Source organism: Oryctolagus cuniculus, chromosome 8 (assembly GCF_051225735.1).
Source record: "Oryctolagus cuniculus isolate XC-2025 breed Fujian yellow rabbit chromosome 8, ASM5122573v1, whole genome shotgun sequence".
Taxonomy (NCBI): domain Eukaryota; kingdom Metazoa; phylum Chordata; class Mammalia; order Lagomorpha; family Leporidae; genus Oryctolagus; species Oryctolagus cuniculus.
The window spans coordinates 100,746,568-100,770,561 of NC_142874.1; the positions used below are offsets into that span (position 1 = coordinate 100,746,568).

At 36.4% G+C, this 23,994-nt stretch overlaps 1 protein-coding gene across 5 annotated transcripts in view; it reads right to left on the reverse strand.

Moving 5' to 3' along the window:
* The window catches only part of SMARCAD1 (SNF2 related chromatin remodeling ATPase with DExD box 1), an 80,978-nt gene that overhangs the window by 2,730 nt on the left and 54,254 nt on the right, over positions 1 to 23,994 (reverse strand). For 4 of the 5 annotated variants that reach the window (XM_089302623.1, XM_008267592.5, XM_008267591.5 and 1 more), the window contains 14 exons: positions 22,560 to 22,759; positions 15,382 to 15,472; positions 14,027 to 14,126; positions 12,884 to 12,943; positions 12,702 to 12,777; positions 10,853 to 10,988; positions 10,219 to 10,356; positions 9,147 to 9,242; positions 8,932 to 9,049; positions 8,620 to 8,741; positions 7,792 to 7,980; positions 6,326 to 6,444; positions 5,299 to 5,481; positions 3,990 to 4,099 (listed from right to left, as the gene is read on the reverse strand). In XM_089302623.1, the coding sequence (XP_089158749.1) occupies positions 3,990 to 4,099; positions 5,299 to 5,481; positions 6,326 to 6,444; positions 7,792 to 7,980; positions 8,620 to 8,741; positions 8,932 to 9,049; positions 9,147 to 9,242; positions 10,219 to 10,356; positions 10,853 to 10,988; positions 12,702 to 12,777; positions 12,884 to 12,943; positions 14,027 to 14,126; positions 15,382 to 15,472; positions 22,560 to 22,759 (1,738 nt within the window). Of the gene's footprint in view, positions 1 to 3,989; positions 4,100 to 5,298; positions 5,482 to 6,325; positions 6,445 to 7,791; positions 7,981 to 8,619; positions 8,742 to 8,931; positions 9,050 to 9,146; positions 9,243 to 10,218; positions 10,357 to 10,852; positions 10,989 to 12,701; positions 12,778 to 12,883; positions 12,944 to 14,026; positions 14,127 to 15,381; positions 15,473 to 20,895; positions 21,069 to 22,559; positions 22,760 to 23,994 lie in introns of those variants that run through there. The other variant, XR_016212058.1, reaches the window with a different exon arrangement.

Genomic DNA, 23,994 nt, shown 5'->3' on the forward strand with positions numbered 1-23,994 from the left:
CTGACTCAGATCTAATCCACACATAAAACTTTGAGCACAGTATAGCAGCCAAGGATTAAATTAACCATGGCAATGGACCTTTTATTCAATGTTTGCCCACATTTTTAAAAAAAGATTTATTTTATTTACGTGAAAGGCAGAGTTTGAGAGAGAGATAGATTTTCCATTCGCTGGTTCACTCCCCAAATGGCCACAACAGCCAGAACTGGGCCAGGCCAAATCTAGAGCTTCTTTTGGATCTCCCATGTAGGCCATTGTCCACTGCTTTCTCAGAACATTAGCAGGGAGCTGGATTGGAAGTGGAGCAGCCAGGACTTGAACCAGTGCCCATATAAAATGCTGTCATTGCAGGTGGTGGCTTTACTTGCTTACATCACAATACCAGGCCCTTTGCCCATATTTTAATTAAATGAGCCATCAGCACCTAGACACTTGAGTTTTTTTGAATTTTTTGACATAAAATACAGCTATCTGTGATTAAATTAATTAAGTGCTGTGAATGTTTTTAGATGAGCTTATTTTATTATTGACAACACAGCTGGCAACTCATAAATATTTGCTGACCTGTGTAACTGCACATAATTAATAATTTTATAAATTAAATGTGACTAAAATGCAGCAAACAAACAGTGCTGTTACAATCTACAACCATTAAGATAAGTTTATCTACTCTTTTTGTAAAGAATACATATACGCACAAAACACTGCATAAATGCTTAGGGAGTTCACAGAAACCCTGGCTTCCAAGTTCATCCAAAGACTTCAAAATAGCCCATGAAACCCATGCTGACATTTGTCCAACATTAACTAGCTACTGCTAGGAGAAACACAGAGAGACAAAGCAGGAAAAGAGTGAGGAGACTCTTCTAAGGTTAAAGATAGTTTATTACTATATAATGGAACAAAATAAAATGTGTAAACTTCAACTGCACCATGTTTTTTGTTTTGTTTTGTTTTGTTTTCTTTTTTTAAAGATACTAAAGAGAACGAGGAGAAATACGGATATGAACAATATGTAATACCTGGAGATTACTGTTCACCTTCTTGCATGTTATAACAGTATTGTGACAATTTAGAGAAATACAATGAAATCTCAAGAATGAATCGTCAGTTTTGCAACTGACTTTGAAATAGTTCACAGGAAAAAAAGCTGGAGGAAGCAAACACTGAAACGTCCCAACTATTAAATCACTGGCCTTTCATTCATGCTATGCTTTCAAAATTCTTTCTAAGAAAACTTTTGTAACAAAGAGTTGAGAGGTGAGTGGAGAAGTGGTTAAGATGCTACTGGAGAAAAGCCCAACATCTTATCCTGGATGCCTCGGTTCAAGTCTCAGCTCTGCTCTCATTCCAGCTTTCTGCTACTGTGCAACCTGGGAAGCAGCAGGCAATGGCTCCAAATACTTGGATCCTTGCCATCCATGTGGGAGACCTAGAATGAGTTCCTGGTTCCTGACTGCAGCGTGGCCTAGCCATTGAAAACATCTGGGGAGTGAACCAGCAGATGGGAGATCTCTTTCTGTTTGTTCCCCTGCATTTCAAATAAATTAAATAAAAATATGCTGAAAAATGCAAAAATTTATGGATATAATTAATCACATTAAAGGAGATTAAATAAAAAGACCAGCTAAGACAGTACTTTTTATTTTAAAGTGGTGGTTCTATGATTTTGGCATATTTCACTTGGAAAGACTATTAGATTATTGAGTCCCATTCCTAGCGCAGAGAAGGTGAGGAAGGGACTTGAGAATTTTCATTTCAAATTTGCATTTCCCCAGGTCATGCTGTTCCTGCTGTTAATCCAGGATCTGTACTCTGAGAACCACAAAAGTAAACTCTAGAAACACAAAAATCCGCTAAGCCCATTAGAGAGAAAAAATGGTCTTTTTCATAACAGACATACCTCTCTTCTACAGTAATATGAGACACAGATACTGAAATAAACACTACAGTAGGACAAGTATTAATTTGATCATACATCTCTCTCTCTGAAGATCAATTAAAATGTTCACTTCTTCATAGTATAGAATACCTACCAAAACGTTGGGATATAGTAAACATTCAGTGGAAGTTTACTGAATTGAAACAACAAACTATTATCAGCATTAGACATTTTCTTTTTTTTTTTTTTTAAGATTTTTATTTGTTTGCTTGAAAGAGTTACAGAGAGAGAGAAGAGGCAGAGAGAGAGAGAGAGACAGAGAGAGGGAGGTCTTCCATCTGCTGGTTCACTCCCAAATTGGCTGCAATGGCCAGAGCTGCGCCGATCCGAAGCCAGGAGCCAGGAACTTCTTCCCGGTCTCCCACGCGGGTCCCAAGCACTTGGGCCATCTTCTACTGCTTTCCCAGGCTATAGCAGAGAGCTGGATCGGAAGTGGAGCAACTAGGACTAGAACCCGTGCCCATATGGGATGCTGGCACTGCAGGCAGCAGCTTTACCCACTATGCCACAGTGCCGGCCCCTAGACATTTTCTACTTTTACTTGTTAGAATAATGGGTGCCAGGTTCTAGTCCTAATTGCTCCTCTTCCAGTCCAGCTCTCTGCTGTGGCCTGGGAAGGCAGTGGAGGATGGCCCAAGTGCTTGGGCCTCTGCACCCGCATGGGAGACCAGGAGGAAGCACCTGACTCCTGGCTTTGGATTGGCGTAGCTCCAGCCAAGTGGCCATTTGGGGAGTGAACCAACGGAAGGAATACCTTTCTCTCTGTCTCTCTCTCTCACTGTCTAACTCTAGCTGTCAAAAAAAAAAATTGCTTATTTCCAATTACATTTAATATTAAATAAGAAAAGAAAAGCTCAGAAGGTTGCCTACTGAAAAGGGAGAAAGATTACACTGTTTACTTCTAAATGCATAAAATGGCTTTTACATATTCAAAAAGAGGTTAACATGCATCACTTTCCTGGAAAGGCTGAGTGACAGGCCAGAAAGCAGGCTCTTGCTTTGCCCTTTTATATCTCTTGAATTTTTAATTGTCATTATCTTGATTTTTGTGTATTTGTACCAGAGGTCTTCAAAAAGTTCACAGAAAGTACATACTACAAAAAAAACTATACACGGACTTAAAAAATAAATGTACCTTTTAATTCCATTTTCCCACCAACTTTTCTATCCTCATAAATAAAATTTTAAACTTATAAAACTTATTATTTTCAAGAGGGTATAATGGAGAAAGGTTATTCTTATCTATCTAAAAGGCAGACAGCAATGGAGAGAGAAAGAGAAAGATGCCAAAACCAGGACGCAGGAACTGAATCTGGTCTCCCATGTGGATGGCAGGGACCCAACTCCTTGTCATCACCTGCAGCCTCCCAGGTTATTCATCAGCAGGAAGCTAGAATTTCAAGCAGCACTAACACTGTGGAACCAGCACTAACCAGGAACTGTGATAGGGGATAAGGGTATCCCAAGTAGCAACCTAACTGCTGTTATCAAATGCTTGCCCCAGAAGAGGCATGATTTATTTGAGAGTTCTTTCCAGAATCCAAATGTTTCAATCGGAAATCCTAAAATTATTACATTTTTAAAAATGCATTTATTGCAACTTAAAGCATAATTTTAACCTTAATGCAATAAATACTTGTATTTACTCACCAAAATTAAATTAACATGTTAGGGTTCTCAGTAAAGTTAACTATGCCATCAAACACATTATGCCATGCATTGCTGGGTTCATGAATATTATAGTAAGCAAATTATAATATCATGGATAAAACTGTAGTCATAAACAACTTTATTTCTCAAATATTCTGGCATCAGACACAAGACATGGAAAAGCCATCATTTTTTAAAACCAAACTGTTAATTATCAATTCTGGCACAATGGATCTTAGTTACTACAGTACTGCTGACATTAAGCATGCTTGCTTTCCCTCATGTTATCCCTACACCGTATGCTAGTTAAGTTCTCTGGTCACCTTTGTTATACTTGAGATGGGTAACTGGATGCTTGGCCATATAAGTATGAAGTTCCGGCTTGTAAATAACTTACCTTCATCTACGGTAGTCATATCTTGTTCAAGTTTCAATTTCTGTTGGTTAATTTTTAGCATGGATTCTTCAATTGTCCCTTGGCTTATTAATTTTATAACTAGTACTTCTCTAAAAAGGCAAATAAAATATGTGCACTGGTTACTGAACAAAAAGTTATTTGGAAATCTGTAAATTGTATTTCAGAGTTCAACAAAAATAATTCTTAAGTGACAAACATGTATTTAAGAAAATATTTATTTATTTGAAAGATTGTTACAAAACAGAGGCAGACAGAGAGAGATTAATCTTCCATCTGCTGGTTCATGCCTCAGTTGGCTGCAATGGCCAGAGCTGTGCCCTTCTGAAGCAAGGAGCCAGGAGCTTCTTCTGGGTCTCCAACATGGGTAGCAGGGGCTCAAGTACTTGGGCCATCTTCTGGTGTTTTCCCAAGTGCATTAGCAGGGAATTGGATTGGAAATGGAGCAGCGGGGAGACAAACCTGTGACCATATGAGATGCCAGGGTGCAGGTGGCAGCTTCGCCCACTAGGCCACAATGGCAGCCCCCTTTTTTTTTTGTTAAATTACATGAAACTGCCATTTTCTGATCATTTAAATTTACACATCCTTCCTAATGATCCAGAAGAGGAAGATATTTGTACTTTATAACAAACAGTTCTGTGTTCAGTCAGAAATTACCTTTTCAAAAGAAACTTGTTTATCAGGTCCCCAGAAATAATTCCATACAGTAAGTAAGGTAGTGTAGTAACGAAAAAAGTACCACAACTGGTATTGATAAATATGTCTCATAAATTCATAAATGAATTTGAGATTGTTTTTCAGAAATTTAGTAAACAGGTCACAAAAAAGGAAAAAATTATCTGCTTTTTACTTATAAAAGTAAAGTTCAGTTGTAAATTTTCTGCCACTTCTTTACAGTCCTGCAACCAACGTCCAAATTAATCTTTACCTAAGGCAATTTATAAGACAAATAATCTATTTCTTAGAAGTTAACAGAGTAACAACAGTATGTATGTTACCAAGTGTGTCAGGTTTCAAAGTGGTCTAATAAACCTACTAATCTTTTTTAAACGGGCTAGATCACTCAAAATACTTCATCTTCATGAACCATAGAACTGTTTGGGGTAAAGGTGGGAGGTTACTTTGTTTTAGTTATTAAAAAATTATTAAATTACATAGTGTAGATCATGTTCAATAATGGTGATTAAAAATATATTAGCAGCCATGTTTTGCTGACAAAATAAAAACTAAGGCATGATCTCCAACAAATAAAACATAAAAAATTTTAATTTAAGCTAAAAACACTTACTTAGTTTGGCCTACTCTGTGACATCTATCTTCTGCTTGTTTGTCATTATAAGGATTACAATCAATATCATGAAGTATAACAACATTTGCTGAAGTCAGATTTATTCCCAATCCACCAGCTTTTGTTGACAGCAGAAACACAAAGATATCCATATCGGTATTAAACTCATCAATTAGATGAATCCTGTAAGACAAATATATTAGGTCAAATCCTACTAGAAGGTATACAGTTTAATTAAAACTAAAAGCAATCACATCACATGGAAAAGAAAGAGGAAGACATAAATCCACACACATTCCTGGCATTAGTTTCTTCTACTGTGGCTGTGACACTGAAAGCCTTCCCAATTTATCAACTTCTTTCTGGACTACTGCTCTCCCTACCAACTCTTTAACTGAACTATTCAGATTTGATTAATTCCTGAAAGACTACTTTGTCCTTTGTTTAATGATTTGTGGCTAATCAAAATTCTACCAATAGCTTTTCAATCTTTAACTTTCTCAGACGTCAGTAAGCTGTTACTGGCAGACAATATAGCTAATGAAACCAAGGACCTCAGGCTCAAGCTGATGTGCATGCTTTTGGCATACTTTCTTTAATGCAGTAGGGAAAAATCATTTTGGCTGCTAGAAATAAAGCAGGATGAACAGTGTCAGCTAAACACTAGAAAAAGCATTTGCTGCTTTATAAGATGCTCTTTTTATCCTGGGGAGTAAAACATTTTTTTTTCATTATCCTTAAACTATGAAATGACTAAGACTATAAAATAATCAGGATTAAAGATGATGTAGTTTAGACTTTGAATGATTTTTAAAGGGGAATACCCTTTAAGGTATAAAATTTTCATAGCCATATCAAAATATACTTATATTACTCAATTCAGAAAATCTGAAAAGAAAATTTGCTTCATTTTAAGGTGATGATCTGATATAACTACACATTAGATTCAAAGCAACAAAGTTCTATCCAATGCTTTCAAACAAAGAAACAACAAGCAGTTTCTGACACTTAGGTGAAGTATACCAACCTTTCAGAAATTTGAGTCTTTCCATCTAATCTCAGGTACCTATGCTGATGATGTTTTAAGAGAACCTCTAAAATATCCAGCATCATGGTAAATTGGCTGAATAATACCACTCTATCACCCTGTGAAAATACAAATATGGATTATAAACAAAAATAAAATAATTATATTTTCAAAGCCTAAACAATTAGGAGTATTATTCATATCATGTTGACAATTTTACAGAAAATTCCTTACAACCTAAGTATGTAATGACTGATTGTTTCCTTCATAAAAGTCTAGTAATGGTACCTAAGATAAATCTCATGTTGTAGCTTATATATGAATAAATTAAGTTGTAAATTTAAGAGCTAAAATTCAACTCTCAGTTTTGATTTCAAGGACAATTCAGTATTATTTCGTTTTCCTGCAAGAAAAATGTTAGCAAATGTGAATAGCTGCATACAGGACTATTTGGATGGGATGATGATCTTACAGATTTAAGGTATTTCATACATAAAATGCAGCATTACTTAACTATTTAACAAATGGTATCTTCAACATACTAATATGGATAGATTTCAAAAAACATATTAAAAAAATGTATCAAGGTGCCGGTGCCAGTGCTGTGGCATAGCAGGTAACGCCACCGTGTGGTGCCACCATCCCATATATGCACTGGTTCGTATCCTGGCCACTCCTCTTCTAATCCAGCTCTCTACTATGGCCTGGGAAAGCAGCAGAAGATGGCCCAAGTCCTTGGGCCCCTGTACCCATGTGGGAGACCCAGAAGAAGCTCCTGGCTCCTGGCTTTGGATTGGCTCAGCTCCAGCCGTTGCAGCCATCTGGGGAGTGAACCAGCAGATGGAAGCGTGCTCTCACTCTCGTTCACTCTCTCTGCCTCTCTAACTCTGCCTTTCAAATAAGTAAATAAATCCTTAAGAAAAAGTATCAATACAGGTTTAATCTAGTAACTTCTGTTCTGAGGATCCATAAAAGAAAAGAAATAATCAGGAAAAGACATGATCAAGTATGTCAAGACAATGTTCAAAACACTAAGTTTTAGAAGGGCTTGTCATGTTGGTGCAGTGGGTAAAGCCTTTGCTTGCAACACTGGCACCCCATCTCAGAATGCCAGTCCAATTCCTTGCTGCTCTGCTTATGAACGAGCTCTCTGCTAATAAACCTGGGAAAGCAGCAAAAGATGGCCCTAGTACTTGGGTCCCTGCCACCCATGTGGGAAACAGATACGGAGTTCCAAGCTCCTGGCTTTGGCCCAGTCTAGCTCCAGCCATTGCAGCCATTTGAGGAGTGAACTAGCACATGGAAGATCTTTCTGTCTCTGTCTCTCACTCCTGGCATTCTGCCTTTTAAATAAATTAACTTAAAAAAAAAATTATATAACAACATCAAGAAAGCCAAATCATGTCAGAAGTGCTTTAAGAAGTTTACTAATTAAGAAAATACAGGAGTACTATCTTTTTTCATACCTTCTGTTTTAATTCAGACAAGATATGTCCTAAAACTCGGAATTTTCCAGAATCTAGAATCAAATCCATGTCTAACTGGAAATTATTTATGTGTCGATACTGTTTACAAAGTACATGTAGTTCAAAGTCTGTCATAACTTCCATATCTTCAAAGATCAGATCAGGGTTAGCCTCACAATGTGTAGGTTCCTTAAAACAAAACAAAAACAAATCACAATAAGCTTTAAAAGCAAAATAATATAATTAGGTCAATAAATCATATCTAAAGTTTGGTTCAGAATAATCCTAGAGAGCATTCTGGAAATGGAAATGAAACAAGTGTAGTATCATTACCAAATAATAATTAGAAAATGGGTGAAAGCTATATGGGCGAGGGGTTTCAATATATAATTGCCTGTATTTCTATATATATCTGAAACTTTGCATGCTAAGTGTAGATTAGGAGCTGACAAACTTTTCCTGAAAAGGGCAAGACAGTAAATATTTTAAGCTTTATAGGCAAGACGACCTATGTCACAACTATTCAACTCTGCCCCTATATCAAGAAAGCAGTAAGACAGCACAAAGTAGTACTTAACCATGTTTTAATAAAACTTTACAATAAAAAATCACTGCTCTAAGGCCACAGATTGCTGACCCCTGATCAGTCCATCTTGGTTCTTAGGTAACCTAAATTATCTTGAACATTGTCCTAAAAAATGTTTTTCTTAAATACATGGTTAAAGGTTTAATATACCTATTGGGTTCAGTAGTCTGACTTTGACCCTAACAACTGCCTCAGTGTTCAACATTACTAATAAATCATGTTAATATAAATTAAATCGTTACCTTTAGCATAAGCTGAGACATTTCCTTGAGTTTTTCAGCTGTGTAATATTGACGATGTAATAAAGGATGATTGGCCATTTTTCTCAATTGCATCATGACATTGCACATTTCTGTACTTTTTTCTGTGATTTAAAGATTGTAGATTAAAAAAAGCAGAGAGCTGTTTGTTGAAATATCTCAACTTAAAAAAGTTAAAAATTTCTTGTATTTCTACTTTTACAAATGAGCAAATCCCATTATTGTATCACTAGATAAAATGCAGCCCCAGTACAAGATTACTGTTCACACAAAACTGTGAAAGCCAGATTATACCCAGGTTATTGATAGATTTTTTCAATCTGTTGAAAAGGCCCAAGTACAGTTGCTCCTGCTTCTCTGACATTGTGCACAACTCAATTTGATCTTTCTTAGGAGGTAGCTGCTTGAGAACCTGAGAAAAGAAAACAGTTTAAGATGATCTTTCTGACAAAGAGGAAAACATACTTTTAAAAAATAATCACAACCAAAAACATGCACGTTTGAGTTACCTCTTCTTTTACTCTTCTGAGAATGAATGGCTTTATGATTTGTTTTGCATGTGCTATTCTCTCCTTTTCATATATACTTTGCTCATCAGCAGATTTCTAAACAAAATAAAAATATATCCTATTAGAAATTATTCACTTATATTATCACAACAATTCAATATTACACATTAAGAAATTTTCCCTCAATTAGAATCTGAATTATCTTCTACAGAAACTCAATTCATTCTAGATGGCATTCTATGTTTGAACTTTGGGCTAAAATCTACTTCATGAAGCTCCATGTATATTTTGAACTTTCATGTTATGTAATCATGTATTCTGCTGAGGTAATAAATTTGAACTATACCAGTCTATTGTTCAGAGGTCACCAACTGGTGGGTCACTAACCAATTACCTAAATAATACTCATGAAACAAAAACATGTGCTGAGTGTAATAGGAGGATGAGGAGAAGGGGAGGGGAGAACAAGAGGTAGACATTTTCCAGTTCTTGATGGAAAGCAGTTGCTTGGACCCATGCAGCTCACACGACAGGGCCAGGAAAGCTGTATCAGGGATGCCGCGACCTAGAGCACCCTGAGTGGGAACAGGCACTAGGCCAGCATCTGGGACAGGTACTGGATAACTGGCCCAAGGTCAGCTGACTGCTGCAGGCAAAAGAGGTACGCAGCTAACCTGAACACAGAGTGCCCCAAGCTCTCTCACCTGTAGCAAGGTCACCATCTTGTGCACTGATCTTACAAGACCAATTCTGATAAAGAAGCTATGAGCAAGCTTTCCCAGCATATAGCCAAGTTCTATACCCAAGTTCTCTAGTAATTTAAAACTGTCAACCTTCAGATAATTAGGATATTAAGATCTAAAACTCTGGACATTGAATATAAAAGATATTCATTTTGTTCCTCCATTATATTTTACCTGATTTACAAACTGATTCAAATATAGAAATATGAACTACTTTATTTGATACAGCATACATACTGTGAAAACAACAATAAAAAAGACAACAGAATAAATGGCCCACATACAACACAAAGCAATACATTTGGGAGAAAATATGCATGTATGCTTACAGTCTTAGAAGAAAACATTCTTCGTATTTCACTGGTACTACTACTGAACATATGTGGCATAACAAAATTCAACAGTGACATGAGTTCTAACAGATTATTCTGCACAGGTGTGCCTGTGAGCAGCAACCGGTTATTTGCCTATGAATAAAGGTAAAATTTAGATTAGTTTTTTAAAAGTCATTCCCTTTGTGTCCACCCTCCCCAATGAGGGACAAAGAAGTGCAGAGGAGAATTAAAACCATAATAATTAACAATCTGTGAATACTGGTAATTTAAACAGCGTCTGCTTTTACCATCTACTGGTACTTAAAGTAGAATGTAAAAACTATTGGTAAGTAGGTAAGCTGTATCCTCACTTTTGTGAGGTGATCAAAGAATATAAAGTATATTTGATTTATAAATGTTATCATGTAGAACAGGGGTTAATAAGTAATAGCTTATTAGCTATGAGCTAAGAATGGCTTCATATTGTTAAAGGACTGTTTAAAAAAAACCGAAAGGGCCCACAAGACACAAAATATTTACTATTTGGCCCTTTACAGAAAAATTTGCTGTGTCCTTAAATGGAATACTATACACATTAAATTATATAACCTAAAATTTCACAATTTAGAAAAAAGGTCAAAACACTTACATTAATTGTCATAAGGTGCTGGTAGCGGATGGAACCCATATTCTTCAGCATGTGGCCCTCATCAAAAATTGCGTAATTAAGTTTTAGGCGTCGAAACAGACTACGATCATCTGAACTGCTGATTGCACAATTATACCTGTCACAAGAAAACAAAAACCTTTTAAGAACTTGGAGCCTAGAGAGGTTTAATGTTTCCTAAAATGGCTTTTATTTATTCATTTCTAATACTCAGTACTTAAAGGGCAGCACAAGACACAGGTGGTACTCAAATTTTGATGTATTTTTAGTTAATAATGATTGATGTACATGTAAACAAATTATGAAAGTTGAAAGAGGGGGCTGGTGCTGTGGTGCAGCGGGTTAACGCCCTGGCCTGAAGCACCAGCATCCCATATGGGCACCGGTGCAAGAGCCGGCTGCTCCACTTCCTATCCAGCTCTCTCATATGGCCTGGGAAAGCAGTACAAGCTGGCCTAAGTCCTTGGGCCCCTACACCCATGTGGAAGACCCAGAAGAAGCTCCTGGATCCTGGCTTCAGATCAGCACAGCTCTGGCCATTGTGGCCAATTGGGGAGTGAACCATGGGATGGAAGACCCCCCTTTCTCTCTCTCTCTCTCTGCCTCTCCACACCTTGTATAACTCTGCCTTTCAAATAAATAAATAAATCTTTAAAACAAAGAAAGCTAAAAGAATTAAAAGAAAATATAAATGTTATATAACTAGACAATTGTTGCCTATCGAGAGAGGTCAATTTGGGTATAATTCATAAATAACTGGCTATTACACACTGTGCTCCATAAATTGTTATATTTTAAGATGTGGAAAAAAGAACATAAAGCTAATACATATTTGTGTTTCTGTTTTTGCAAAGGCAGAGTGACGGCGAGAGAGACACAGAGAGAGAGAGAGACAGACAGAAGAAGAGATTCTCCATCTGCTGGTTTATTCCTCAAATGGCAGCAGCAGCCAGGGCTGGGCCACGCAAAAGTCAATAGCTTGGAACTCCATCTGGGTCTGCCACATGGGTGGCAGGGGCCAATATTGTACTTGGGCCATCTTTTGCTGCCTTCCCAGAAGCATTAGCAGGGAACCAGATCAGAAACGGAGCAGCCAGGACACAAGTTGGTGCACTGATATGGGATGTCAGGATGCTGGTGCTGCAAGTGGCAGTTCATTTTATTATAAGTTAATTTTATTAAACTAGCATTGTATGTCCAAGGAATACAGTTAATAGCAAGCAGACAGTCTTTTATTAAGAAAAGATGAAATTTTTAGATGAATTCTTTCAAGGGCACACCCACACAGAAGCCAGAGTGAGAAATAATAACCAACAGCTAAACTGTTATTTAAATAACCTATATAATAAATATAAGATTGTGAAATTCTCAGCCAGATATTTAAGCCAAATAGCTATTACCACCTGGTAGTTAACTTACTCAAAATTATGCTTTCAATTCTTCTTGCTGTTATAACTAAAACATTTCATTGGGAGAATGAGATTTCACTGTATTTCATACTTATTTGGAATTAGAAATAAATACTTTGGTGGGGGATCTCAAAGTTTACCTTAAGGTTAACTGAGAGGCCCAACAGAAGATTATGCTTTTAGTAAACTATGTAAAATCTTTCACACCCATTGTTGGTGAGCTAATGCACTACTAGAAGAACCTCCTACATCAGTGTAATACCAAACTAAAAAATGCTTGATCCTCAGTGAAAATCATTCCATTGTTTTTGGTGCACAGTTCATAGCATAAACTTTCTAACACTACTACTGTAACTTTTATTTTTAACTTCAGGGGCTACATAAATCCTGTCCCTCTCCACAAAAAATTTATCCATACTCACGTGGTCACAATTACATTGTAATCTTCATATTTACTGTGAATGTTACATCTGATTTGTTTACGTTCTTCTTGAGAACCTAGAATTTAAAAACACATATATTGTGATTATATTTATTGTACTTTATCATGTACTTCAATTTTAAAGAAATTCCCAAAGTTAAAAGCAAAATGACAGATTCTTACCGTAGTAACAGAGTACATTTAAAGTGGGGCACCACAAGTTGACTTCCCTTAACCAGTTATCTGTGAAACAAAAAAGAAATTTGACGTTAAATTTTGACAAGTTTTACTCACAAATTCTTTTATAAAATATAAATGACACAATGATTTTGCTTTTATAACAAATCCTTCACATTATTATCCCACATGATTAAAAAAATCTTCAGGTTTCAGAGGTATCAAAATGAAGGGCTATTATATTTATAGGTGATTACATTCCAATTTAAGAAGAGGTTTTTTGTTGTTGTTACTTTTATATCATATGCACACATATTCTCTTACATCCAATTAATTGAAAAAGGAAAGGAACAGTGTTTTGAGTAAATATTATATAATCTGATTCAATAAATGCTTAAAAGAACTTATTTTCTTAATCTTGAAAAAATTTAAAGGTACTCTGAAACCAAAATAACTAACCTTATCAAATGGTCTTTGATTTAAAATAATTTAAAAACAAATAATGGACTTATATTTATTTCCATTTAAAAGTCTGTCAATATAACCAAAAACACAGGCATACAAGGGGTCTTCAAAAAGGTTCATGGAAAGTGTGTATCATGAAAAACATTATGCATGAATCTGAAAAAAGAAATTGTACCCAAATAAACTTATCTTTTCATTCTATTTTATTTTTCCTTATACACAAAATAGAAGGGAACCACAAAATTAATACTCACCTCCATAAAAGAAAGAAATACACACATACTTCCTTCTATCTCTATAAAATATTATTAAGGGGCCAGAGCCGTGGCATAGTGGGTAAACCCACCACCTCCGGTGCTGGCATCCCATAGGGGTGCCGGCTTGAGTCCCAGCTGCTCCAATTCTGATCCAGCTCCCTGCTAATGCACCTGAGAAAGCAGCAGAAGATGGTCCAAGTGCTTGGGCCCCTGCACTCACATGGGAGACCAGGCAGAAGCTCCTGGCTCCCAGCTTCGGATCAGCCCAGCCCTGGCCATGAGGCCATTTGAATGAACCAGTGGATGAAAGATCTCTTTCTGCCTCTACCACTGCCTCTCTATTACTCTGCCTTTCAACTAAATAAATAAATTTTAAAAACAACAACAACATACTCTTAATTAGAATACAGCCCCAAGTATTACAAACCTATAGTTGATGCTGGAACAACGATCAGATGAGGACCTTTATTACCCTCCTGAAAGAGGTATGCCAGGAATGCAATGGCTTGAATAGTTTTCCCTAGGCCCTAAAATTAAAAGTTTAAAAGAAAACATATGAAATTTTAAAATAAATTAATAATTAGAAGCTATAAAAGGAAAAGGAGTATTTTTGTATTATATTCACTTCAGATTTCCTATAATGTCTCTAAAAACTTCTATGTTCTTAGTTCTCAAATGACAAAATGGATGATAATCTCTAAAGACTTTAATGAACAAGATGGACAGATCTCAATAGCTAGTTTATATATATATATGCCACATCATTAATATAGACTTTTTGGACTACACAGACAAAAAGTAATTTTGGTTACTATGTATTTACAGAAAATATTTAATACAAACTGGATGAAGACTATGTCCCATGACTAACTGGATGTGAACATATACTGACTCTTTATCCAGAAATTCTATTCCTAAGAACAGAGGCAACAGATAATGAATTTCCTGAGATTACCTTTAATCAAATATTTTTTGAGAAAGAATAGATTCAGAGAGACATTTAATAAAAATGATGTTGCTAAGTTATGTACAGATTGACTTACGGATACAACAGGTATCTAAGTTCAGTTAAATTTTAATAGGCAGCTACAGAAAAAGGACAGAGAATAAAACCTCAATATATACAATGGTACTTCAAAAAGTTTATGGAAAATGGAATTTAAAAACAATATGCGGCTGGCGCCGCGGCTCAACAGGCTAATCCTCCGCCTAGCGGCACTGGCACACTGGGTTCTAGTCCTGGTCGGGGCGCCGGATTCTGTCCTGGTTGCCCCTCTTCCAGGCCAGCTCTCTGCTGTGGCCCGGGAGTGCAGTGGAGGATGGCCCAAGTGCTTGGGCCCTGCACCCCATGGGAGACCAGGAGAAGCACCTGGCTCCTGGCTTCGGATCAGCGCGGTGCGCTGGCTGCAGCGCGCCGGCCGTGGCAGCCATTGGAGGGTAAACCAACGGCAAAGGAAGACCTTTCTCTCTGTCTCTCTCTCACTGTCCACTCTGTCAATAATAATAATAATAAAAAAAGCATTTCCATGAACTTTTTGAGGGCCTCTTGTATGTGTGTACATGTATGCAAATACACACTCTGATATTTCTATGATAAACCTACATTCATTTAGAGGAAAAGTGAGGAGGCTAGACTTAAGATAGACAATAAACAGATGAGAAAAATAAGATACTAAGGCGAGACTAGGTAACTATAGTCACAAGGAAAAATTTCATGTTTTATATGACAGCAAGGGCCCTTTTAAATTACTTTAACAAATCCTAGAGACAGAGTACACTTACCATTTCATCTGCCAAAATGCCATTAAGTCCATGTTTATGTACTAATGCCAGCCAATTCAAGCCAACCTTCTGATAGGGCTTGAGTGACAAACTGGTAAAGAGAAAATACCAAGTATTATAGATTTATATTTACATTACTTTTCTGTGCTAGTTTTTCTGACATGAAGTTTAGGTTTTAATTTTTCTAAATGAGAAATGTTTTATGGATTATATTCGCCACAGTTGAGAGTGAGAGTTTGAATTAAGGTAGGTAACTTCAGCATCACTTTTTTTACCTTACTTTGATTAAGGTGTCCTGATTTTAGAGTTTGACCCTTAAACATAAAATTGACAGACCTAGCCTTACCTTTTAACTACTATTATGAACTAGGTATACCTACTCATGAAAACAAACCCAGAAGATAACAAATTTTATCTTCTCAAATTTTATTCTGTATTTGTTGATTTCTTTTTTGGTAATAAGGATTACATAAAATACTTCCAAATTGGCCATAATGTAATTCCATTGAATTAAGCAAAACTGAACTGCTCTGACTTAGCACATTAAGGAGCTTAAAAATATTAGGCTAAAAAACACAAACATAATTTGCAACTCTGTTGGGTCGGCCCAATAAGCACCTTCTAAATGTGTGCCAATCATCCCTGATGTCAATGATCTGTGGAATTCTACAGCTGTATATATGGATATATTTATATGTGCAGTATGTACACATATAAATTTGCTACCTATCAATGAATATCAGTATAGAAAGTAGCATGCACGTGTCAAAGACCTTGCTTAACTTGGAAACACATAAACACACTAACCTCTGGGAATGACCTGACTTGTTTAGAATGTAGTACGAGAAGTGATAATCAATGAAAGTGTCTTTTTCCTAAACGTTCAAGTAGTTAAAAACTAATAGTAGTTATCATTTACTGAACATTTATTATATGAAGGCAGCAACAGGCATCACTTTTCAGATATTATGTGATTTAATACTTTAAACATTCTAAAAAGTAGCTACTACCATCACCTTCTCAGATTTTATTTCAGGAAATCTCTCTAACTCCAAAGACTACACTAACACTCACTAGAATAGGTCATCATTGCCCACATTAATGTGAAAGCACAGGACAAGGGCATGCCTCCTATCCTCCAACTTTTACGACTTGTACCTTATTTTCTCTTACCCACATCCTGATTACACATAGGGAAAGCATCTAGACCTGGCTTAATAAAAGGCTTAAGGGTCGAACTCTAAAATCAAGACACCTTAATCAAAGTAGGGTAAAAAAGCTGATGCTGAAGATACCTACCTTAATTCAAACTCTCACTCTCAACTGTGGCGAATATAATCCATAAAACATTTCTCATTTAGAAAAATTAAAAGCTTAAGTAGCATTTCTAATGTCTTTACAGCTCTTGTGCTGGATTTAAAAAAAACATTTTTTGCCTGCTTACTCAGTATAATCTCTATGATACTAAAAAAGTAACAATGAAATAAAACATTACAGATGCATTAATTTCCAGACCCTAAAAACTTTCTACTATACTAGCAGTAACAATAAATGCTAATATTGAGTATTTACCATTTCCCAACCACTATGCTATGATTTTATATGCATTATTTTATTGAATCCTCATTATAAAGCAGGTAATATTAATTATCCACAATGTATAGATAGGGAATTTACTGGGACTGGGAGGTTAAGTAACTTTAAGTAACTTGCCCAAGGTCATATGACTATGATTTGCCCACCCTATGGTCAACACTGAGCTCTCTGTTATTTTCCCAAGTCCTGCACACATAATGCTGACATTTTATGTAAATGATCAAAGTTGGTAAAGTAAGCACATTATATCACATATAAGTGCATCCAACAGCCAACATGGCATCCCAATGTATAACTTACCACAAACAGCCAAGAAATATCCTTAAATAAAAGTTAGTAAATCCTTTATCAACAACATTTATTGAGGAAATAGCACATTTAACTGTCAAAAATACTATACATCCATTTTAGTAAGTGATGAGTAACTACTACATAGAATTAATTTAAAGGAAACTGCTTTATTCAGATTCACAAAGCAGCCCTGGTAAAGTGTTTTAGTTGGAGCATTAAACAGCTTTATTATATTAAGATATTTGTTTTAAAAACAGAGATTAATGTACATGAGGGTATTTCAAGGGATCATAAAAAATGTGATTAAAAGCTAAATTTATTGGGGACAGATGCTGTGGCACAGCAAGTTAAGTGCTGCTTGGAACACCTGCATCCTATGTCAAAGTGTCTCATCTGGGAACCAGCTATTGCTTCTCTAAACTTCCGATCTAGCTTCCTGCTAATTCTCCTAGGAGGCAGCAGATGATGGCTCAAGTTCTTGGGCTTCTGCCACCTATATAGGAGACCTGGGTGGAGTTCCTGGCTCCAGGCTGTGGCCTGGCCCAGACCCAGCTATTGTGGATATTTAGGAGTAAACTGGTAAATGGAAAATCTCTGCGTGTCTCTTTCTGTCATTCTACCTTTCAAATGAATAAAAAGAAATCTTAAAAGTAAGCTTATTTTGTTGTAAAAATTTTAAAATACATGCATAGTTTTCAAAAAACTTTTCTGCTCCAAAATAAACTTCTACTAACTGGTTACAACATGTCTGAAAAGACCTAAGTTTGAGGCATAAAGATGGTAACACACAAATTTGAAAAGAGCCTCTGGGATAAGTGTTCCATGTCAGACTATCTGAGTTCAGTAACTCTCTGGCTCCCTACTCCACCTTCCTGCTAATGCAGACGCTGGGAGGCAGCAATGAGGCTCTAGTAGCTGTATCCCTATCACTGATGTAGCGGACTGGGATTGAGCTCCTAGTTTGTGGTTTTAGCCTGGCTCAACCAAAGCTCGATGGATAGACATTTGGGGAGTGATCTGGTGGATGAGTGTGTACCCTCTCTGTCTTTCAAACAAATAATAAAATAATTTTTTTACAGAGCCCCTATCAAATCAACATGAATTCTGCTAAAATTAAAGCAAGGACAAGCATCCAATTTATGGTGAAGCTTGATTGGAGGAATGGGAAAATCACTGATGCCTTATAAAAACTTTATGGGGACAATGTCCAAAAGAAACCAGCATTTACAAATGGGTCACTTGTTTGAAAAGAGGACTAGATGATGTTGAAGATGAAGCCAGTAGCCAGACCATCCACATCAACTCATGAGGAATAAATACATCTTGTTTGTGCCTTTACTGAAAACGACTGATGATGAACAGTAGAAACAACAACCAAACATTTCAACTGGTTTAGCTTACTTAATTTTCATTCACTGAAAAATTAAAGTGGAGAGAACTTTCCACTCCATCGGTGCCAAAACTTTTGTGCCCAGATTATCCACAGATAACAACACTTTCAAATGAAATTTAAAGCAACTGGAATCAAGATCTTGAAGCATTTTCTCAAAGAACTGTAACATGACTTTACTATTACAATGCTAAAGATGAGGTATAATCAAAGTAAGTAATGTCTTTTAAGAGTTGGATGTGGTCCAGTCAGAGCAAAAGTGGACTTGTCAAGAGCCAAAGTCATGGCAACAATTTCTTGGATGCTTATCGCATTTTGGTTGACTTTCTGGAGGGTCAAAGAATGAGACCAACTTCTTATTCAGATAATTTTTTGAGAAAGTCAAAGATTTAGCAGAAAAGTGCCCAGAAAAGCTTCACCAGAGTCTTTCTCCGTGTGACAGTGCTACTGCTCATTCTTTTCCTCAAAGAAGGGCAATTCTGTCAGAGTTTCAATAGGAATCATTAGGCATCCACATAATAGTCCTGATTTAGTTTTTTCTTTTTTTATTCTGGTAACCTTAAAAAAGAAATCCTTAAAGGGCACAAATTTTTCTTCAGATAATGATGCAAAGAAAAACCACTGATTAAATCCCCCAAACCTTCAGTTCTCTACAGACAAAGTGGTTCACACCATTGCTTAGAAATGTATCTGGCACTTGACAGAGCTTACATTGAAAAATACAATTCATTTTGTATAAGTTAACTTTTGACAAACTTTCTGATGTTCCTGATAAGTAATCATACTTCTTATTTATTTTCACACTGTATAGATTTGTAAGAATGACTGTATATGAACCCTAACAACCAATTTATAGACACAGATGTGGAAGATTTATTTATGTCATCTGATTTTAATTAAGTGGCCATTTCTAAACAAAGCATTACAAATATCTCTAAACTGAAGGTTCTCTTACCTCCCACTAAGGAAAAAGAAAATGTTTTCAAGAATTACTAAGAACATGAAAGAAAATGAACAGTAGGTTATTTTGAAGTCAGGATAAAACATTCCTTACAGACAGAGGCACTATGATTTTTTCAAAGGTTATGTCTGTAATGTGACATGGCTGCTGAGAAATATTACCACAACAACAATTCATACAGAAACATTCAAATCAAAATATTTACATTCTGGTACTTTGTGTTAGTCAAACCATATCTGCAGTATTGATTTGCATTGACATCATTATCAAATGATCTCATAGCTCTGGTTTAGGAATAAGATAGGCAATCATCCTCTTAAGTTCTTGTTAAGAAACAAGATCAGAGAATCTTGGTAGATGTAGCCAAAAAAGACAGAAATGTGATTAATCATAGTGTATACTGAACATGTAGGAAATCATTCCAGTTAAAAGTTTTAAGCTGATAATTTTTAGATTAATTGCTAGTACTTCAGAAAAGATGATCACATCTATAGTAAGAGTAAAACAAGAGAAATAAGTTTTAAAAATTTTGACTTCAGGCATTTAATTTTGGTATTTCAAAATAAAGCTTATGAATAATGGTTTGAGGTATATAATCAGAAAATTTATTTTTCCCTACAATTTAATTTTTAAATAAAGATTCTGAGTTGTTTATATCTCTAAAGGGCAAAATTTCTTCTGTTACATTCTCATAAGCTTGAAATAGAAAACTAAATAGTTAACACTGATCTTGCTTCAAGGCAAACTCTGTCACAAATAATTTGTTCTGTTAAGAGAAAGATGCACTCATGATAGGTTATTCATTAGGATAGACTAATACTTTCCTCTGTGCTAATAAATCCTTTCCCAAGGCAAGGAAACAACTTCAAACATATCTATTCTAAGCAGCGACAATGCCTGGCCAGCACACCAAGTAAAAATTGCTTAAGCAACTCTTACTTTGGCTAAGAACAAAAACCAAGACAACAAATTCCAACCCCTAAAAGTGTACTTAAATAAACTCTAAAGAAAATATAGATACATATTTTTTGGAAATTGTGCCTTGGATTAGATCCAATAAGCAGTTAAAGAAAAAAACAGCAAATATTTTGCTCATCTATTATTATTTCATTAAATAAAAAGTCCTTAGTCTAATAGAAAGGACAGTTCATTACCAGATCATACTATTTACAAGTAACAGGGCTTTGTGAATGTGGGTTTAAAAGCGAAATTTTAAAAGTGATGCGATAAAGCACTTGATTTTTAGAAGTCCAAATTACAATAAAGTAGACTCAACTGGGTAAGTCTTGCAGAGTGAAGAACTCCCCATATCCAATGCTGGAGAACAAGCAGCAGCTCCAACTACACTTTTAGGAGATGAATTTGCTGAAATAGTTCTTTCTATGCAACAGAGAAAAGAGCTTCTTTGTGGGAACTGCATCACGTTTCCCTACACCATCCCATAGCACCCTAGAAGGGCACAGAAAAGATTGTAGCTTACTATTAAAAAACAGTAATTTTACCTTTTTTTTTACAACTTGATTTTTAATTAACCAATGATCAGCAATTATGCTTTGATCATTAACTTAAGAAGTAAATAAAATCATCAGCTGAGGTAATTAATTTTAATGAGACCCTGGTGCTAATCTTATAAAAATATTTATTAGAGATATTCTGAACAAACATAACTCATTTTTAAAGATGTATAGCATTGCATAGTATGAAGATATGATCATTCTAATTACTTCCTGATTTTAGGAACTTGAATTGTTTCCATATTTTTGCCACCATAAGTAATATCATAACAAATAACTGTATACATTATTAAAAAGAAAGCTGTCTGAACAATTCTGAGTCTCCATTTAAAAATAAACAAATAAACGTTTAGAGGAAGGTCAAAACAATTTCCCCACCCCAAACACCCAACAACATGCAAAATGTGGGTATCACAATTATAAAAGCCATTTTAATATGCACTGGCTGTTGGACAACTTTTTGTGGTTATGTTTTTAAAGAATTCTGATGAGAGGGGCCTGGGTTGTGGCACAGTGGGTAAAGCTGCCACCTGTGAAGCCAGCTTCCCATATGGGCACCGATTCACGTACCGGCTGCTCCACTTCTGATCCAGCTCCCTGGCTAAGGGCCTGGGAAAGCAATAAAAGATGGCCCAGCTGTTTGGACCCCTGTCAGCCATGTGGGAAATCTGGATGAAGCTCCTGGTTCCAACCTGCCCCAGCCCTGGCAGTTGCAGTCATCTGGGGAGTGAACCAGAGGTTGGAACATCTTATCTCTCTAACTCTTTCAAATAAATAAATCTTTAAAAAAATTAAACAAAGAATTCTGATGAGGTATTTTATTGAAAGCAGAACTTTACAGGAATATGTATATTTATTTAGTTCATTTTAAAAAGGTATCTATTCTTTCCCTTTTTGAAGGGTTTTGATACCCTCTCCCCACAATGTTTAAATATCTGGGCTTTTTGAAGCATTTAAACATTTCACCCCAAATACAGGACATTTTAATAATTTAATTTAGAATTAAAAAGAAAATAGGCGAATGGCAAAAAAATTTTTTACAATGATGCAATTTAGCAGTGGATGTTTTTGGGGAGTCAAACTAAAACACAGGAGTAGGGTAGGTAGGTAAAAACCACCTTTTTCAGTTTCACTAATGATAATTTCAGGAGATAATCTGTTTTCAACAAGGAAGATAAATCATTTCTGCCTTCTCACTTATAAAGGTAAGAGGGTATGAAATACTCTGCTTTGGGAAGGGGATCAATGAAAAACAATTCCTAAACCACTTAATGACTTAATGGGCCATTGCAGGAAACCTTGAGAGTTCTCGTCTAACATTAGTTGCTGTATCACTTCCATATTTCATTTCTCAAGGCACAATACAGAAATAAGTTCACAACATGTCATACAACAGAGATAAAGTAGTGTGTTGAACAAAGATTACCTTTGGTTTAGAATGGAGGGTTGTTCGATGTTCCAGCCTCCTCCATTTCCAGTGAGCATGGTTACTTGTTTGGTTAATTTATTTGAAATGTCTTCACATTTGTTCATAAGCCTTATAACCACATCTCTTTCTTGGATCAATGTTTTACAGTGCCATATCAAATCTTCTGATAAACCATTAGTTTTGGACATCTTTGTGAACTACGGCATGAAAGGTAAAATACTAGTTCAGAAACAGAAATCCAAACTCAATTTTTCTTTGAGGGAAATTTAAAAAATTTTAAACATTTAATAATCAGTTTAATCAAGTGCTAAGAAAACCACATATTTTTTTTAAAGAACTCCAGTACACTCTTATGTGATGCATTTTTTAAAAGATTTATTTATTCATTTGAAAGGCAAAGTTACAGGGAGGCAGAGGGAGAGGGGGAGGGAGAGAGGGAAGGAGAGAGAGAGACAGAGAGAGAGAGAGAGAGAGAGAGAGAGGTCTTCTATCCAATGGTTCACTCCCTAGATGGCCACAGTGGCCAGAGCTGTGCTGATCAAAAGCCAGGAGCCAGGAGCTTCTTCCTGGTCTCACACATGGGTGCAGGGGTCCAAGGACTTGGGCCATCTTCTACTGCTTTCCCGGGCCAAAGCAGAGAGCTGGATAGGAATTGGAGCAGACGGGACTTCAAACAGCGCACATATGGGATGCTGGCACTGCAAGCAAAAGCTTTACCTGCTAAACCACAGCATGGGCCCTGAAAACCTAACCTGATTCTTTATGTCCATATCTGAATTCCCATGTGTTTCACTTCAAATCCATTATGTTGAAAAAAATACATTTTGGCCGGCGCCGCGGCTCACTAGGCTAATCCTCTGCCTGCGGCGCCGGCACTCCGGGTTCTAGTCCCGGTCGGGGCGCCGGATTCTGTCCCGGTTGCCCCTCTTCCAGTCCCGCTCTCTGCTGCGGCCCAGCCAGCACGGCACCGATCCGAAGCCAGGAGCCAGGTACTTCCTCCTTGTCTCCCATGCGGGTGCAGGGCCCAAGCACTTGGGCCATCCTCCACTGCACTCCCAGGCCACAGCAGAAAGCTGGACTGGAAGAGGAGCAACCGGGACTAGAACTCGGGGAGGATTAACCAAGTGAGCCATGGTGCCGGCCCCTAAAAGCAAAAATATTAACAAAAAAATTAACCCAAGATTTGCTTTCATAAGATTTTCATTTACTTGTGGTGGAGGAGAAAAGGGGTGTTGGGCATTTAAGGAAAGATATAAGGATATTCTACTGCCACTTCATGTTACTGTTTCTTGAACACAAAAAACACTTAAAAATCCTGGAAATTACTTAGCTTCACTAAAATAAGATTTAAGAAATACAAATATCCTATAAGTGAATGATCAATAGTAAATCTAAAGCTACTGATGAGCATAGGAAATATAATCCCATTCAC